General features: G+C 50.7%; 2 protein-coding genes across 2 annotated transcripts; both read left to right on the top strand.

The window, feature by feature from the left end:
* Window positions 1-234: 234 nt before the first annotated feature.
* On the top strand, window positions 235-4,023 carry nrps6 (putative nonribosomal peptide synthase; the record flags this gene model as incomplete). Its single annotated transcript, XM_043281515.1, has 1 exon — window positions 235-4,023. The coding sequence occupies one exon, from the start codon at window positions 235-237 to the stop codon at window positions 4,021-4,023; it is 3,789 nt and encodes a 1,262-aa protein (XP_043138987.1).
* Window positions 4,024-4,884: 861 nt separating this feature from the next.
* Window positions 4,885-13,743, top strand: ACHE_60350A (FMP27 family protein; the record flags this gene model as incomplete). Its single annotated transcript, XM_043281514.1, has 4 exons — window positions 4,885-9,483; window positions 9,549-13,481; window positions 13,535-13,632; window positions 13,689-13,743. The coding sequence occupies 4 exons, from the start codon at window positions 4,885-4,887 to the stop codon at window positions 13,741-13,743; spliced, it is 8,685 nt and encodes a 2,894-aa protein (XP_043138986.1).
* Window positions 13,744-14,299: the final 556 nt, after the last annotated feature.

Here is a 14,299-nt window from a genome sequence, read left to right as displayed (position 1 = left end):
AAAGATACTTCTATTACGAGGCCCTGCAGTACTTGTGTTACTATTAGGAAGAACCGGACCGGGGCCTTGACATAGATCAGAGAGCTCTGTAGTACATCGGATACAAGGGTAATGTTTCAGAGGCGGGAGAAAGCGTGTTATCAGCATGTACAAGTACAAATACTCTTCGTACGCTAGGCAACAGAAAACTGATCTTCATTTTCACGAAGAGAATAAGACGAAACATAGCGAACAATGGTCGATTTGAAAGATTTTAAGCCGTCAACGTTTCCAAGATTGCCGCATGATGGCTACAAAGTTTCGACGACAGAGAGGATCCACCTGACAATCGCAAGTCACAAGGATGATGGCGGCGTAATCAACGCGGTTCTGATCTTAGCGGTGGCGTGGGGAACAGTGCTGGCTAGTTATACAGATTCGGACGATGTTCTGTTTGGTCTCGCGCAGTCGCAATCGGCTGTGCGGCCATGCCCTTTGAGGCTTCAACGCGAGGAACCAGTTACGGCGGCATTGAACCAGGCGATAGAAATCACCAACGAGTCCAACAGAAAGCTAGATGGGTTCCAGAATGTTTTGATTATTCAGAATGATGGCGGTCGAAGTTCTGATGAGAGCGAGATTCCATTTCCCCTCGCAATAATCTGTCACATTCGAAAAGAAGAGACGCAGATCCAGGCCATATTCGACAGCAAGCTTCTCATACGAGAGACAGTTGAAATCATGTTGTTCCAACTGCGTCACGTTTTCATTCGTATTATACAAAATCCTCAGACGCCTCTGGCTGAGCTACAAGGGACAGGTCCCGAAGGCCTCGAAAAGATCCTCCACTGGAACACAGCGACAGCTCCTCAGCGCAATGAAATACTATGCCATCGTCTCATTGAGCAACGCTGTGAAGAACAGCCATCCGCACCTGCGGTCTGTGCTTGGGATGGCATGCTCACTTACGCCGAGTTGGGTGTACAAGCGTCCAGACTAGCCAGTCGCTTGGTTAAAGCTGGAATCGGGCCAAATCGATTTGTCGGCCTGCTCATGGAAAAGTCTATGTGGACGACCGTCGGGATCTTGGCTGTGATGAAAGCTGGGGGAGCGTTGACCTTGATGGATGCCTCACAGCCCGTGCAGCGTCTGGCCCTGATGTGCCGCAAGGCCCAACCGCGGGTGCTGCTGGTGTCGCCCAAGCACAATGCAGTCGCGGAAGAGCTCGAGGTCCCGGTTTTGATGGTACCTGGTAATCAAGAGCAGGATGAAATCCCGTTTACCACAGCCAATTCACAGATTAAGACCGTCCGACCTTACAACAATCTCTACGCTGGATTCACGTCCGGCTCCACAGGCGAGCCCAAGGGGTTCGTGATGGATCATACGGCGTTTTGCAGCGGTCTCGATGCTTATTGCGAACAATCCGGCTTGACATCTCAATCGCGCGTGTTCCAATTCGCCTCTCATGCTTTCATTATCAGTCTGACAGACCAAATCGCTCCTCTTACCCAGGGCGCCTGTATCTGTCTGCCATCCGAAGACCAATTGCAGAACGACTTGGCCGGTGCAATCCGTGACCTCAATGCAAATTGGGCCAAGCTAACGCCATCTGTCCTTCGCCTTCTGGAACCTGCAGATATCCCTGGACTACAGACCTTGATCACCGTGGGTGAACCTATGGGTGCAGCCGAGGTAACCAAATGGCAACGAAGTGGTATCTCCCTTCTCTCATTATACGGACTTTCCGAGAACTCCAAAGGTGGCATGTTCACCAGTCGCGATGACTCAAGCTGCGATAGTTGTAAGTTCAACCGGCCATTCTGTGCCACGCCTTGGATAGTCAGTCGTCACGATCCGAATATCCTCATGCCCGTTGGTGCTGAAGGAGAGATGCTTTTCGAAGGGCCCTGCGTGAGCAAGGGGTACATAGATAACGAGGAGCAAAATCGTATGACATTTGTGGAGGATCCCGCTTGGCTCAAGCAGATCCGCTCGGATGGTCGTGGCAGGTTCCTGCGGACTGGCGATCTTGTCAGATACAATCCAAAGAACGGAACTTTAAACTTGCTTGGCCGTAAGGGAACACGGATCAAGATCCGCGGCCAACGCGTCGAGCTCTCTGAGATTGAATACCATTTGCATACGCAATTTGACAACACCAAAGAGCCAGCTGTAGTAGAGGTGGTTGTTCCATCTGACGACTCGCAGCGCGATCCAATTCTGGTTGCCTTTGTGCCTGTGGAGAAACCTGGGCCATCACTGCAAGAACACAGCCGACTCGAAAACCTTTTTGTCCGTCCTAGCAAGCAATTCCGCCAAAGGGCACAAACTACCTTGCTGAACCTCAGCAAAGTTCTTCCCAGTTTTATGGTTCCATCAGCCATCGTTGCGACTACAGCTCTACCACGGACGCCTACTGGCAAGCTGCATCGACGAATGCTGCGCGAGAAAGCATCGAAGCTATGCCGCAGAGATCTCCTCGCGTATACTTCTAACGAGACTGCCCACCAAGATCCTATCACGAAACAGGAAACCATTCTCCAACAAGTTTGTACTGAAGTGCTTGGGCTCCCGCTGGACGCCGTTGGAATGCAAGCCAACTTCTTGGACCTTGGGGGCAACTCAATCCTTGCCCGCCAATTAGTAACGCAAGTCCGTAAGAGCGATTTGCACATTACCGTGGCTGATGTGCTCCGGCAGCCATCTCTGTCTAAGCTTGCATTGTGTGATAAAAGCAGCAGTGACAGCGCAGCTTTAGCGCTAGACGATGTCGCCACGGACCCATTCGCAGACTTACGAACTGACCTTCTCTCCAATCTCCCGGCGTCCTGGGACGCTGAAGATATTGAGGACGTTCTTCCGACGCATGAGGAGCAGGAGTACATGGCGGCATGGCCTGAACTTGACTATCATCTGTTTGAGTTAACAGGCCCTGTTGACGCAGACCGGCTCCATCGCGCGTGTCAAGCCCTTGTCACGAACCATACCATTTTGCGTTCCGTATTTATCCCATTTCGTGACACAATGCTCCAGGTTGTTCTGCGCCATGTAAATGCTTCCTTTTCTGCTTACGCCTCGATGGACCAAGACGCGCTGAGCTGTGCTCTTGCCTACCGCGAGGCAGATCTGCAGCAGCCACATCGCGCTGATAAGCCCAAACTGGAGTTCAAACTAATTCAAGATGCACCAGAGCATTTTATCTTGCATTTTCGGATTCTCCATGCCCAGTACGATGCGGTCTGCCTTCCAAGAATGCTATCCGACCTCTGGACTGCTTACGATGGCCGGGACATCGACGTTGTATCCGATTATTCCGATTACGCTCGTGAGTGTTCCCGGCAGAGAAAACCCGCCGCGTACCACTTCTGGCAAGACCTTCTCAAAGACTCCAAGATCACACCGGCTCCGGTCGGGGAGGTGCCAGTACCAGACGAGCAACGAATAGCCTTTGAAGTGGATATGCCTCTCGTCACACCCCCGTCTGGGATAACCATGGCCACTGTGATCAAAGCTGCATGGGCAATTGTCCTGAAGGAGTTCACTGAAACCACAGATGATCTTGTTTTTGGTCAGTTTGTCAATACCCGCAACCTGTCGCTGCCCGGAATCGATGACATAGTCGGTCCATGTTTCAATGTGATCCCGGTACGGGTTCCGCGGACCATGTTATCACGCTCTATATACGATCTGCTTCAGACAATCCAGTCTCAGCACGCGGAATGCATTGATTTTGAGACTATTGGCTGGAGGGACATGTTCCAAAGGCCGGGAGATCCCACCGCCGATCTCCCTGGTTCGGTGGTTAAATTCCAGAACTTCAACCCCGAACCGGAACGACATATAGGCCAGCTGCACTGTCGAAAGCTGCCCCATATGTACTTTAAAATCCCACCATTCAAGACAGTCTATCTGATTGTGTATCCCAGACCGACGAAGATTATATTGGCTTTGAAGTCGTCGAATGCGATGCTCCGGAAAGAGGAGTCGGAGAAAGTGTTGGACCGACTCCGGCAGGTGATGCAAGAGATATGCAGTACATAGCAGTAGGGATGGTGATAGGAGACATATGTGTGGAGTGCAGATTTATATTGAAGGTTGTATAGAATCCTTTGCATGGTATATATTCAGTCTACTGGTAACTATATACGTACTATCGAACTGATCGATTCTCTGCATCACTTGCATAATTCTACTCTGTACATCTATTCTACCGCCTTCTATTGGTCCATAGCGCCAAGAGCCTCCCTAGACTTCCGTTTTGGGTAAAGAGCCTCATCTCTTCCTCAACCTCCGATCTTCCTCTCTCTCTTTTCTTGTTCTCCCTGTTGTTCTGTTCCCTTTCTATCTTCCTTCTTTGTCTCCGTTCCTTCTCTAGAATAATCTAGTCAATTGACGTCTCTCGCTTGACATGCCAGATCTATGGTTCGTTCCGTCGGATCGGCTGTCTATCAGTGGCCTTTCTGGATCCGGATCCTATTCTCTCTACTTGGTATGGATGAATGCTGACCTCTATAATCTCAAAAGCCATGTCCGTCGTCCTCCTATCACGCTCCTTTCTTGTCCCCGTCATCAGCTTCGTCACTCCCCAGGCCGGTGCGCACGTCCGGTCCTAACTAATCCCTAATTATAACTCGCCCACCATCTCCGTCCATCTCCGCCCACTCCCGGTTGTCCCTGGGAAAGGCCCTCTTTTGTGAAGAGGGGGGCAACTTTTTCCAGGCGACTTGCACTACACTTCTTTTTTTACTGCGAAAATTTAACTACGAATCACTGAATCGACTCCTGTGAAGACCATACCGTCCGTCACGACCTCGATGATCTGTCCTCTTTCGCGCGCTTCGTTCGTCCTTTCCGGATCCGATAGATCAGTATAGCTCCCCCCCCTTACTGATCGCGCGAGGCATGATGGTGGCCCTCTTTAATCCGACCACAATTCTCGTCGGATTCCTCCTGCTCTACCTCTCCTCCTTTTTCATCTTCGCCATCGTCCGAATCGCTACGGGTATCTCCATTCAGCGCATCGGTTACTTTTCCCTTCGTCGCATCGCATACGCCCCCAGTGATGGCGTGCAGATCGAGATTCGTGGCCTTGGGTTGTCGTTACACCCCCCATCGTTCGCCCAACCGACATGGATAAGCATCCGTATAACAGACCTGAAGGTGACGTTGGATCTGTCCGCTCTGGCTAAGGGGAAAGGGAGGAACAAGGGTGCAGAACACCATTCCGATGGATCTGAGACTCCCAGCTTGTCGGAGGACCGGAGTGAGCAAGAAGCAAATGGTGCCACTTCACACGCGTCGCGGAGTAAGACCTGGAAGACATTGACAGAGATCAAGGAGAAAGTCAAGCGACTGCACCGTCAGATCCATTGGCTGGCCCTGGTTGATGTTGTAGCTGTCAACACCACGCTTCGAATTCAGGATGTGGGCCAGGTTCAAGTGGGATCTGTCTCCTTGGCCGTTGATACCCGACGCAAGATGGTGGACAGAGGAAAGGTGTTCCGTCGGAAAAAGGATAATTCCCTTCAACGACGCCCGGCCGAATGGATTATGAACATAAATAATATTTTACTGTCGGTGGATGGGGGAGAGCCGACGGAGCTGTTGGACCATGTGGGCTTCAACATCCATGGGCATCTCTATAAGGGTCTTGACGGACTCCGGGACACCTCTGTCGCAGCCAAAATCGGACGTTTACACATCCCATTCGATGATTTGACATCCTTTATGGGCCGAATTCAGCAGTTCAAACGGTCCACCAAAGGGTCCGTGAACGACAGTGACATCGGAAATGAAATGTCCTTTGCCGATTTTGTGGGGGAACTAGACAAACCTGGAAGCCGGGATGATGCCATCGTGCAAACTGTTGCAGACTCGAAGGAGCTTGTCAGCTCTTTATTGCGTGGGATTCAGGAGATCCAAGTTGCACTGAGCTTTTTCAGACTGTCACGGTCAATCGAAGCTCTTTCAACCGACCAGAATCCCATGTACCTCAACATCGTTTCCCATGAAATTGGCGTTGACCTTCATAGAATGGACCAAAAGAGCCCCGCCCATCGCATGTACTTCCAACGTACCGATGTCGCTCACCAGGCCCTTCTCGCCGCGATTTCACTTTCAGTCAGCTTGGACGACAGCTCTGGAGAAACGGACAACATCCTGTACATACCCATGGCCACGACCACGATCAAAACAACCCTGCCCTCGAAGACCGTCAGCTCCTCCGACAACTTCCACCCTGATGAGCGAAACACAAATATCCTTTTTGCAAATCTCGTCATCACGTCACCTTCCTTGGATCTCGAGCCACAGCATGTTTCCCGACTTCTGGGGCTCGTACAGGGGCAGCCATCCCCTTCCCGTGGAAAGAAGAGGGACAACCACCACCTCATATCGCGGCTACTCCCAAAAGCAAGCATCAAATTGTCTGTCCACGAACCCGTCGTTCGGTTTGTCCTTCCAGCCGGAACAGATTCAGAGGCTGCTTCTGACGATGACTACAATTTACTGATTTCCTCCATCTCATCTATCTCGCTCGATATCGAATCATCCCACTCATCCGAAGGAGGTATTCACTATGCACTCGCATCAATATACCGTGTCGCATCGCATCAATTATACTATCAGACTCCGTCTGGTGTCAAACACAACTTGCTCACAACCGAAAATATGGAATTCAAAGTCCACCTGAGTGCGTCTCCGGAAGTTTGCGTGATTGCTTCTGGCTCCTTGAATACTTGTTCCGCGCACATGGTCAACGCAGAAGTGAACCGCGGTATACGCCAGGTGATCGAGCAGTTCAGTGCGGTGCTCCGTCCGAAGAAGAGGATGCCAACACTGGCTGAAGAGCGCAAACCCAGCATCTTACGACGCATGCCCCCTTGGCTGCTTAGATTCCAGTTCGAAGCCACGGGGTTTAGTTTGGAAATCGCTGGAGTCGACGAAGATGTGTCAGACGTTTCCCGCGGTGTCTCCTTGCAACTTCAATCTTGGACTGCGGACTACAAGGCTCAAAAGACAGAACCCAACGTCGTTAGCATCGCCAGGAGGCGGACTCCCAGTCATTCGACAATTGGCGACGAGTCGCCGTTCCGATTCCCTCCAACTTCCCCTCCAAGACAGATGCAGAAGGGTGCTGCCGATGGAAGGCGTTTGGCGATTCACGTCCGGGGATTTGAGGGTTTCGTGATCGAGTCCGACGATTACCTGGAACCTGAGGCTTTCTTCTCCCTTCCAAGATTCGAGGTTTCTCTGAGCACGTTGAGTGACCGCCTGGGTCCTATTTTCCATATAAATTCCATGATCAAGGGCGTCTATCTTCAGTACTCCCTTTATCGGCTCTATTGTCTTGGTATTGCGATGTCCGTGCTCCAGGATGCTTTCATGCAAGGTCCTTCCAACAAACCTGACAAAGAACCTCCATCGGATATCAAAAATGCAGCCTCTCCTATGCCACCACCGCGTACGCCGGGTCCGAGGAATGAGCTGACCTCAATCGATGTGAGGGCTACCGTTGTGCAGGTCAAGGCCACTTTGCCATCAGATCCCAAAATGATGATCCAGATCTATGGGGTAACGGCTGGCTCCCATCGTCTTTCTGCTCCCTTTTTGAGGGCCCAATTAGTGCGATTGCATGCGGAGGCTCCCAAACTGCACGGCATTTGGGCGCGGATTGGGAGTATGAATAATGTCAGAATCGATCTACGGAAGATAAAGTTGAAACAAGGAGCCAACCTAGTTGAAGAGAGGTCTATAGATATGTGGGCTGACTTCATACGGCTGGGAGTTCCGCATCACATGGTGATGCATCGCATATTTGACAACATAATCAACACCACCAAAGCGATCAAACAGCTCCGTCCCCGCTTCACAGGTCACCCTGCAGAGCTTGAAACCGATAGGGAGCCGGAGGAGCCCAAGAAGGTCCCGAGAGTATCACTTCGCAGCAAAGCCTTGCTTTTTGAATTGGAGGATGATGCGTTCGAGTGGAAGCTTGGTTGCATATACCGCACCGGCCTACTCGAGCAACGTCAACGCCTGGCGCGGGAAGAGGCATTCGATTTGAAGGTTCAGAAAATCAAAGAATCCAATCAGCAACGCGGCTCGTCGCGGCTGCGGGCGAAGTCGAGCCACCGGACTCTTCGCAGTGAGCGGACCATCAATGAAGGGAAGCGCAGAAGCAAGAGTGCCGATGGCCATGATAGCTCTAATGGTAAAGGTAGGAAATTCCGTTACGATACAGAGGGCTCAACCTGTCTCTCCTCCGAGTCCAAGATATCAGCAGAGAAGGCGTGGTATCGACTCCAGGAGCACAATTCCACGAATTGGAAGAAGAAGATCGATGCTGCGCTTCGTTTCCAAGATATCTCGGTCAGAGAGGTCAGAAGTCTCTTTTCTGGAGCCGACGAGCCTCCCGAAGATGCAAAGGACACAGAACCTATTCTTGCCATTCCGAACCGGCCTGGCCTAATGTCAGCCCTGATAAGTGACGTGAATCTGGTCATTGACAAACCCTCGTTCCCATTCGATGATTATCCGAAATTCCTTCATGCGATTGGCAAGGGCATGCCCATGTCAATGCAATACGCCTTGCTCATTCCAATGAGCATCCAGCTGGACATGGGCGAAGCTCGCGTTACTTTGAGAGACTATCCATTGGACTTGATTCACATTCCGGCCCTGCGTCCAGGTCAACCCCCAAGGATGCCAAGTTGGTCCCTTCGTACCGATTTTGTCATTGCGGAGGAGTTCCGGGATCAGAAGTCAGCGAGACAGGTCAGGTTGGAACTTGTGCCCTCGAGTCCGCTTCCCGGTGGGTCTATGGCTCCTCCAGTCGAAATTGATGTCTGGCGATCTGTCTCCCCTGTTAAGACATACTCGAATCCGACAATCGAGATCAACACTAATCTCCCAACGAGTATCTCCTGGGGTATGTCTTACCAACCTGTGATCCAGGATATGATGAAGATCATCGAAGGCTTCACCAAGCCCGAGATTGATCCGTCAGACAGGGTTGGTTTCTGGGATAAGATAAGACTCAGTTTCCACTCCCGACTCCGGGTTGTCTGGAAGGAAGATGGAGACGTCCATTTGCGACTGAAAGGCTCTCGTGATCCGTATGTCGTGACTGGCTTTGGCGCTGGCTTTGTGATGTGTTGGCGCAGGGACGTGAAATGGAATATTCATACCAGCGATGACCCGAAAGAATTTATGAGTGTTACCAGTGGCGAATACGTTCTGGCTATTCCGGACTATAGCCATGAAGCGCGATATGCTTTCGAAGCCTCGGCGCAAGATCTGGAGAGCATCTCGGCGTCAAGTGACCTGAAGAATGCGGCTCACTTCAAAAAGGTCGTGATGAAGTTATCCGGCGACGTGAGGTGGGGTGCCGGATTGGTCTTCGAACGCATCGTCGACGGTGATAAACGGTCGAGTGAATTCAGGCCGCATTATGATGTTGTTCTCCGGAATCCCAAGTTTGTCGATCCGGCGGTAGAGCCGGTATGCCACTGCAACTTCTATAATAATGGTCCACACAGGTAGCTGACAGATTTATCTTCATCTAGAACTACGATGCCTACAGTGGTTTCCGGAGTGACTATATCCACCTCAACATTTCAGTTCTGGCCCCAGAGAGTCGAGATTGGTCCGTGGATGGTGTTCAGCCATCAGCAAGTTACAACACTGTGCATTTGACCCCACGATTCTTCACTCACTTCTTCAGCTGGTGGTCACTCTTCTCTGGAGTAATGTCATTGCCGGTTCGACAAGGTCCTCTCTGGCCTGGCATCACCAAGGCAGCGAAAAAGTTTAATCGTCATTTAGCCACCGTCAAATATCAGCTGCTCTTTGCCCCATTGTTTGTTGCTCACATCTACAAGCACAAGGACCGTGAGGACTATGGTGAAGATGCGGTGGTCTCAACGGGTCTGAAAGTTCGACTGGACAGCTTCAAGCTGGATATCCATCAGAGACGGGAACAGACTCACACACAAGCCACGACGGGACCATCAAATGAGACAAAGGCAACTGCGATGCGGATCAACCAAGCTCAGCTGGACCTATTAGCCGCGGACTTCCGAGCTGTGTCGGCTAGAATTGAGGGTACGAACGCCGCAGATATTGAGCAGAATAGAGATGATATCATATCCTCCTTCCAGCAGCCAGTGGCCGCCGTCGACCTGTCTCGCTTCATGATCCCTGACCATAACCTCGACTGGATTGATATGGATGACTTTGTCGAACTCGACTGGATTTTACCACAAGAGTCAAATCCCCGTACACAGATCCTACCCTTGGCCTTCACACCGCGATTCACGTACTTCCGCCAGACGGACCATGGAGAAATTGCGCCGGGCGAGGATGGCTATAGTCAATTTGGCAATGAGCAAACTCATGAATGTGTTATGTCTGAGACCAACGATCCTCGTCGGGTGCAGATGGAGTTGATCCGAGATCGCCTTGCTACCGTTGAGTCGCAGATTCGGAATTACGATCGTGCGATTGGCGAACACGAACTTCGAATGGCAAGGGATGTCGATAATAACCCTGATTTGAAGAGTCAACATGAGCTTTATCTTCGCCAGGCAGAGTCACTTGCGAGAAGACGGAATTTCCTTTCCGGAGGGCTTAGCCGTCTTGAAAAGCATCTCGCCAAGGAAGAAGCACAAAAGAAGCCTGAAAACCTCGCCAGTGGAGATTCATCGCGGAGCGGTACCGATACTGAGTCGACAACTGAAAGCCAAGAGTCCTATCTGGGTGGACTCTACGCCTCTCCTCACGATGAGTTTGCAAGCGACTTCAATAATCGCTTCGTTATCCACAATGTACAATTGAAGTGGAACAACTCGCTCAGGAACATCATCCTGCGATACGGCCACCAAGTCAGCCAGCGACGAGGGTTCGTGTACTACATGTCACGAAGGGCGGTCAAGTTTATCCTTGATATTGTCGCCGAACAGAGCAAGCACAATCCGGGACATCCGAAGTCGTCCAAGCCCCCCTCCAAGTCCGAAGATGAGCCTGAAGCCGAAGATGGTGACGATGAAAGCGTAGAGGAGCGTATTGAGCAACTGCTCAGCGATGCCAAGCGCTATGTGTACGCCGACGATCAGGCGGATCCTCCCGATGCTGCCAAACGAAAGGGTTCGAGGGATGATTCGACTGCAAACATCGCTCCTGAGTTCACGCCCCAAAACAGTTACCACTTGCGATTGATTGCGCCGCAGATCCAGCTCCAAAGCGAAAAAAATCAGAAGTCGGTCCTGCTTGTCGCTGCCAAGGGCATGCAGCTGAAGGTTGTATCTATCATGGATAAAGAGCGCGTTTCAGACGATGTCTCTGGTCTAGTGCAGCGTCGTTTCTCTCTGGAAATGGATGGTGCACAGTTCTTTGTGGCGACTCAGAAGAAACTAATGGCTCACTTGCAATTCTACGCTGGGAACAAATATGGTAATCCACCTGGCTCCGCATGGCCTCCTTGGTTGACGCTTGAGGCGATGTTCGATTTCGAATTGAACCCGTTTGGCTTCTCTCGCATTGTGCAAAAGACCTCGGCCAGCTTGAGATATGACAAGTACAACAACCTTCGCCTGAAGTACAACGACGAGGTGGCCAAGGGAGACTCCAGCATGCATAATGACCGGACCGCGAACGAAGCCAGAATGGACCAGATCTTCGTCGACTTTCCCCATTTCCGCGCCATCTGTGACTCGGCAGAATACTATTCCATGTATATCATCGTCCTTGACCTCTTACTTTACAGCGAGCCTCTGGAGAAGGTTAGAAACGAACGTCTGGAAAAGATTATGCTCACGTCCGACTTCAGCGACCTCAGAGGTGCTCCGGAGATGGTGTTCAAGCTTCAGTCTCGTATTCAGCAGTTAGAGGAGATCAAGGAGCACTTCGAGATTCACGCCAAGCATCTGGACAAGAAAGGCTGGGACGATCGATTGTCGCTTGAAGATGATCTCGCCAAATGCGAGGATGAGCTGTTCTTCCTGATGAAGGCCATTACTTCATCCCAGAGGAGAGCCGAACCCACAATGTCTGAGGTGAATGGCATCTTGCGTTGGAACATATCCGCCTCCGAGGTTGTATGGCATTTGATGAAGGATCAGTCAGAGCCTTTGATCGAGATTCAGCTTCGAAATGCCGAATACGACCGCACTGACAACTCGGATGGTTCCAACCACAACGAGGTCGCGATCGAACGATTGTACGGTTTGAACCTGCTCTCGGATGCCATATATCCTCAGATCATTGTGCCGTATCTCGATCAAGCGCGCAAACTTGACGGACCAGAGCATTGCATGCTCAGGGTGAAATGGCATATGCTGGAAGCTGTCGCCGGAATTCCAGTCCTGGACGACTTTGAGGTGTCATTGTTCCCGCTCAAGGTCCAGCTAGAGCACGAGCTTGGACAGAAGGTCTTCGAGTACATTTTCCCCAACGTCGGCTCGAGTGCTTTCGATAACGGTGGCTTCTCGCCTATGATGATCAAGAATATGCAGCCAATTGACGATTCAGATGACGATGATGAAAGCCCGCAACCTCCACCAACGTCGTACACCCAAGGAGAAGACTATCAACAGGGCACAAGAGGTCCTGGGGATATCGAACTTCGACTCCAGGCCACATTATCCCTATCTGATGACAACAAAGCGCCAAGCGTCCGCTCGAATCAGCGCAAGGGTCTTGGAATAACTCCGCTCACCCGGGACAGCAGCAAATTGGGCGCGGATATGACTCGCCAAACCACCCGGCCATCGACTACTGGCGGATTAACCAAGAAGAGGTCTGCCGACAGCATGCGCATTCTGTCAAAGAACGGCGAAAAGCCCCAGACCAGCTCGGGTGATATTGAAGAAAAAAGCAAGAAGTTCACTCTTTTGCGTGACAAGAATGGCAAGTCCAAGGAGGGAACAGATGATCTCTCCCAGATGATGTCTCGGGCGTCAAATTACATGACTCTTGCCCATATCAAGGTGCATGATGTCGTGCTCTGTTTGAGTTACAAGGGTAAAGGTGACCACAACCTTGAGGACCTGCACGACTTTGTTTTCCGGTTACCGGTGCTCGAGTACCACAACAAGACTTGGTCCAACCTCGACCTTGCCTTACGTCTTAAGAAGGACGTGATCAAGGCTCTGATCTCGCATGCACCTGCCATTCTTGGGAACAAGTTCTCGTACAATCGGCCTTCGAAGCAACAACAGAAGCGACTACGAGAACGCGAGCAGGCGAATAGCAATCAGGTTTTGCAAAACTCTGACAGCGTCGCAAACCCGCCAGCCTCAGACAAGCCTCACAGTCTGGCAAGCTTAGATTCCAATAGCGAATATTCAGACTCGCCGTCTAGGAGGTCGTTCCAGTCTGGTGCTTCACCACTTCAGAGGTCAAATTCAATTGGCTCTAGTATGAAGAGTGGTTACACTCAGGACAGAGCACCGTCGGATTCTCGCTCTATCAATGAAGCGGATGTGGATTCTCGCTGGGAGGTCAGGACCCCTAACTGCTTTTCTGAAAAAGACGGTGATGCTGACTTTCATAGCAATCTCGACGGTTCATCAACCCTCCCAGCCGACCCATGACTTCGGGTGGCGTCGAAATGACTGTTCGGGCTCGTAACTGGGATGGGCAAGACGAGAGGTTAGTACATGCTTCCCATCGGCGATGAACCTTCCCTGGCTAACTTGTTTTTTTAGTCACAAGACTACATTCAAGAGTCTAGGTCGGAAGCTGATGCCTTCTCGCAAGTAACTTCGAAGGCCACTTTCAATTCCGTGCGCATTTGACCGGTGTTATGGACAATGTTTTACATTTAATTTTGCGTCATTTCCCTTCTCCTCATCTCTTCTTAAACATTATCTATTGTAACTACAGCCATCTTTTGCGATGAGATACCCTTATGCAGTGGGATCATATACAGGCGTCGAGTCGTTATTGCGTTGCTTTTGCTCATTTGTTTTTGATTCTGAAAAAAGAGTTCTTCCTTCGCTCTATTGACATCCGTGTGCTCATTGCTTGCTTCTCTTTCCTTTTCAAATTTCTGTTTTCATTTCTATTGCTATTTAACTACATTTTACTTGGTCATTGCCTGTGTAAAGTTTGCATGCTGGATATATCTTGTACAGAAGATCTAGTTAGGGTACAATACGATTGTATAATTGCTCACTTGCATGTAAACAATGTCATCATCCTGGGGTCATGTGCCTGCACACCTACTTCAGATCACTGAACAAAATCACCATTGAAGATGCCCCAATGTCACGTTATCGCCCATCTCTCAAGTCTCTCAGACTTAGCCCACGTATAT

This window comes from Aspergillus chevalieri, chromosome 6, assembly GCF_016861735.1.
Source record: "Aspergillus chevalieri M1 DNA, chromosome 6, nearly complete sequence".
Lineage (NCBI taxonomy): Eukaryota > Fungi > Ascomycota > Eurotiomycetes > Eurotiales > Aspergillaceae > Aspergillus > Aspergillus chevalieri.
This window is presented reverse-complemented; position numbering and strand designations above follow the sequence as displayed.